General features: G+C 34.0%; 1 protein-coding gene and 1 pseudogene across 2 annotated transcripts; one reads left to right on the forward strand and one right to left on the reverse strand.

Moving 5' to 3' along the window:
- Nucleotides 1-50: 50 nt before the first annotated feature.
- LOC139824937 (uncharacterized) lies at nucleotides 51-2,159 on the forward strand. 2 transcript variants are annotated; one of them, XM_071797482.1, is made up of 3 exons: nucleotides 51-113; nucleotides 535-876; nucleotides 979-2,159. In XM_071797482.1, exons 2-3 carry the CDS (start codon nucleotides 566-568, stop codon nucleotides 1,973-1,975), a joined length of 1,308 nt encoding a protein of 435 aa, XP_071653583.1. In that variant the 5' UTR covers nucleotides 51-113; nucleotides 535-565; the 3' UTR covers nucleotides 1,976-2,159. The 2 variants fall into 2 exon arrangements, with proteins under 2 accessions (XP_071653583.1, XP_071653584.1); XM_071797483.1 differs by lacking the exon at nucleotides 51-113 and adding an exon at nucleotides 296-434.
- A 71-nt stretch (nucleotides 2,160-2,230) lies between these two features.
- LOC139824938 (uncharacterized) lies at nucleotides 2,231-5,060 on the reverse strand (annotated as a pseudogene).
- Between the last annotated feature and the right edge of the window lie 71 nt (nucleotides 5,061-5,131).

Raw genomic sequence — 5,131 nt, forward strand, 5'->3', positions numbered from 1 at the left:
AAAGTCCAACCAATAGCAAACGCGGAAAAGTTTCCTCCCATTTATGAAGATTTTAATCTAGAAGTGTCAGTTTAGTGTTATGTTATAGCTGTACGTACATATTCGATCAAACAGTAAGTATCTTTTTTAAGTTAATAACAAACCTATATTAAATTCTAAATTTTACACTAATATGTAGTCCATTTAATTATATGAATATACTTAATTTTATAATATATATTAACATATGTATTAATATTATTATATATTAATATATTTAATATTTATAATATAAGCACCATTTATATATACTTTGACAACAAAAAATCAGTGTCGCATAACGTAAAATGCATGATACATACAGGTTATGTTTCACAAAGGTGTATTCATATTTTCTTAATTAAATATTGGTCTATAAAGAAAATGGCTCAGTGACAATAAGATAAAGAAAAATTGTAAGCCTTAGGGCCAAATCTAAGCTATGGTATCATTTGAAGAAAAATAGGGAGAAAGTGTAATTCTAACAAATCTAATTCAAACAAATCTATTTTCCAGGTTATCTGTGGAAGTAAAGAACTGCAAGAGGATGAGAACAGAGGATGCAATATTTGCAGGACTATTGGTTGCGACCATGGGTTTGGTTATATTACGAAGGAAGAAATCACAAAGGTGGTTGAATCGTCAATGGTGGGTCCGACCAATTAATTGTATGCGCCCTAATCAAGGCGATTTTTGTCATCTACTTCAAGAAATGAAAGATGATCCACAAATGTTCTTCCGATATACAAGGATGACAGTTCCAATTTTCAATAAATTATTAGAAATAATGAGACCATCCTTAATTAAAAGAAGTCACCGAGCTTTGGTTCCGGAGGAACGTCTCGCTATAACACTTAGGTACGATATTTTTTCAAACTGAAGCTCATTTAATATCCGCATATAGGCCGTACTATAAAATTTTACCTTTAAATAATTGAACTGTGTTTTTAATTGTTACAGATATCTTGCAACGGGAGATCAGATACTATCAATTGCATTGGCTTATCGTATTGGAGAGTCAACAGCATATAGCATCATAAAAGAAACGTGTAACGTCTTCATAAAAATATTAGCACCTGATTATCTTCGACCTCCAATGCAAAAAGAATGGATCAATATCTGTCATGGCTTTTGGAGAGATTGGAACTTTCCAAATTGTGTAGGAGCTGTAGATGGGAAACACATCCATATACAAGCACCACCAAACTCGGGGAGCTTATACTATAATTATAAAAAGACTTTTAGTATCGTATTGATGGCTGCGTGTGACCAGAATTATAAATTTACCTTGGTGGACGTTGGTGCCTATGGTAGTAATAACGACGCAGGAGTGTTTTCTCGATCGGAATTTGGAAAAGCTCTACATAATCAAGGACTTGACTTACCGCAAGGTGTTGCAAAATTACCTGGAAGCGAGACAGAAACACCCTGCTTTTTTGTCGGAGACGACGCTTTTCAATTAACAAGGAATATGATGAAGCCCTATGCTGGTCGGAATTTAAGTCAAATTCAGAAAATTTTTAATTACCGATTGTCCCGAGCCAGAAGGACAATTGAAAATGCGTTTGGAATCCTTGCTTCACGATGGCGAGTCTTCAGGAAACCGATTTGCATGAACCCTGTAACTGTTGATAAGATTGTCATGGCATGTGTTTGCCTTCATAATTTCTTAAAAACAGAAAACGATGCATTGCCAGTACGACATCGCTTATATTGTCCACCTAACTTTGTGGACTCGGAATCTGAAAACGGCGACGTTGTGCCTGGAGAATGGCGAAATGAAGACGGTGAAGGTTTTCAAGGTCTTGCACCATCAAGTGCCCATCGCGCTACAAGAGAAGCATATAATCAAAGGGATTCATTAGCCAATTTCTTGTTGACTCCTGAAGGTGAAGTTCCGTGGCAGTATGTATATATCCGCAGAGGTTTCAATTGTGATGATACTCCGGACAATTAATTCTATGTGACAATTATATTAATTTAAACGAGTGTAAATAATTATAAATATGAATTTAATTAATTTAAAGGCTTCTGATAAGATTCGAGTCATCCTTAATTCTAGCATTGTATGTATATGTAATGTTAATTTTTAAATAATAATTATGTATCGGGTAGTTGTAAATAAAATAGCCGTTTTTATATTTTTCTAAAAGTAATATAAGTATATATAAGTATAAAAGATATAATCAAGACAATTTTTATAATAAAATATTTTTATTGCAAAATACATATATAATATCAATAAACTATATTCTATGTCAAAAGAAATAAAAAATTAATTAAAAATTCCACTTTTTCCCCAGCATGACCATCATAGATCAGTTCTTCAACGTAGAAAGAAAAAGAGGAAAGATGAACCGTACAAGAAGATCGGTTAAAAAGAACAGCTGTCTCATAATATGTCAGTTAGATGCTGAACATAAAAGTATACAATATAAAATAAAAAAGTATAGCATCTATTTTATGTAAAAGAAATAAAATTAAAAATTCCACATTTTCCCGAGCATGACCATCATAGATCTGTTCTTTTTAGCTGAACTTCTTGCACAGTTTATCTTTTCTCTTTTTTACTTCTACGTGGAAAGAAAAAGAGAAAGATGAACCGTGCAAGAAGATCGGTTAAAAAGAACAGGTCTCATAATATGTCAGTTAGATGCTGAACATAAAAGTATACAATATAAAATAAAAAAGTATAGCATCTATTTTATGTAAAAAAAAATAAAATTAAAAATTCCACATTTTCCCGAGCATGACCATCATAGATCTGTTCTTTTTAGCTGAACTTCTTGCACAGTTTATCTTTTCTCTTTTTTTCTTCTACGTGGAAAAAAAAAGAGGAAAGATGAACCGTGCAAGAAGATCGGTTAAAAAGAACAGCTGTCTCATAAAATGTCAGTTAGATGCTGAACATAAAAGTATACAATATAAAATAAAAAAGTATAGCATCTATTCTATGTAAAAAGAAATAAAATTAAAAATTCCACATTTTCCCGAGCATGACCATCATAGATCTGTTCTTTTTAGCTGAACTTCTTGCACAGTTTATCTTTTCTCTTTTTTTCTTCTACGTGGAAAGAAAAAGAGGAAAGATGAACCGTGCAAGAAGATCGGTTAAAAAGAACAGGTCTCATAATATGTTAGTTAGATGCTGAACATAAAAGTATACAATATAAAATAAAAAAGTATAGCATCTATTAAAATGTTATTAGAACTCTTAAAAATAAAAATGGCTTGTACTTTGGTTGGCTTAACTCGTTATGGCTTAACTTTGGTTGGATTTTCGCCTATTTAAGGGTCGTAAGGTGCGTACAAAATTTGCATGATTGTTTGCTGCCTTTTTTGTTTTTCATGCGATGGTAATGTTTCTAATTGGTTCACAATTAACCTTGCAAAAATTTCATCTGAACTACCAGCAATGTCAGAATTACGATTACTCTGAAGACGTTGGTGCATAGTTTGACAAAGTGTAACTAAAGAGCTTTCCAAGCCGCTCAAATCATTTTTCTTTTAGTTAAAGGTCTTCGTAACAATGGCGTTGCTTGAGGAGTTGTGGATGCTGGAGAAGGCGTAGACTCTTTCAATGAAAACATCGAGCTTGTAGTCGATTGATCATGTTCATCCGGTCTATGGGGTGTATCCGTACAACGCCTGAATGAATCGCTTGGAGTTGAGGAATTATCTTCCAATGAGGTGGCTAATGATGAAGAAGGGCCAGTGCCTTGCAAAAAATTTGTCTCGAATGATGTTGAAAAGTTTGCACATGGTTCGATCAGTACTTCATCTGCTATATTTGAGAGTTGTGAGGCAGCGCAGGATGCGGGGGATTTCGTACTTGAAATAATTTCACTATTTGTAGACGAATTTGTTACTTGTCGATCAACTTGGATTGGTGACAAAGCTGTCGCCGATGAGACGTGATTGTGAGCCTTATTTTCCATGACCTCCACATTCTTGGGACGTTTTAAATTTGAAACATTTGTATGAGACCTGAAAAAGAAGTACACCATTATATGTATAGGAAAATATGGAACAAAGAAGCCAGATTAAGGTCTCAGCAGGAGGTTGATTTTGTGTATCTTGAAATAAGGTGAAAATTACAAAAGTGAAGAAATTTACTAGCGTATCTAGCGATTTTATTTGTCGAAATCTAGTAAAGTCTGTTCATTTTTGTAATTTTCACCTCGTTTCAAGATACACAATCGACCCTCTGACGCAGTTGTCACATGAATAGACAAAGCGTTTGTCTGCGTATGTAGGTATGTATGTCTGTTTCTTTGTATGCGTAAGTAAGAGGGGGAAAAACGCTGTCAGCAGGGATCTCAATCTGGCTTCTTTATTGTAGGGCAGCAAAATATAGAAAAATGATTTGTGCCACAAACTTACTTCCTTTTTTTAATATGGTCATTTAAAAATGACATATTTTCATAACATGGAAAAACAGCTCGTCGACTAATTCCACTGCCACTTCTTGAATCCAACTCCCGTTGGCGCTTCTCTTTTCCAAATCTTTCACGGCAGCCTCACCCATCGAGTTTGACAATCTGAAACTGCATGCAGAAAATGATTCATTTGATAAAGAATGAAATAAATAAAAGAGATAGATAATCGAGAAATATTATAATATTTATCGTTTAATATTAATGTATTTATTTACCTGGAAGGTTCACTGCCAACGATATTTCTTTCCATGAATTCTCTTTCATCACATGATCTTTAAAATTGCGATCTTGATGGTTATATAAATGCGGGTATGCTCTCACCGCATCAATAAGCAGTTCGTCAGTGTCTTTAATAAAGACTTCATCACTTTCATTAAACATATTGCAGTATTGATTGTGATCACTCATTGCGACGGATGCTGTACAAGTGTACACATACACACATAACCTCAATAAACCCTTGGCGTTAAATTTTAAACTAAAGCGCGTACTTCGTGACTTTTCGTGATTGGTTGCCCATAAGACGTAAACCGTAAGAATTTCATCCTTACGATATTTTTCGACATTACGTTTTACGTTTTACGTAAAAAAATGGTGGGGTTACGCACAAACACAATACTCGATTGGGATTGGTCGATCTTCTTACGCTTACGTTTTACGTCCTTACGCGATTT

Source organism: Temnothorax longispinosus, unplaced genomic scaffold (assembly GCF_030848805.1).
Source record: "Temnothorax longispinosus isolate EJ_2023e unplaced genomic scaffold, Tlon_JGU_v1 HiC_scaffold_696, whole genome shotgun sequence".
Lineage (NCBI taxonomy): Eukaryota > Metazoa > Arthropoda > Insecta > Hymenoptera > Formicidae > Temnothorax > Temnothorax longispinosus.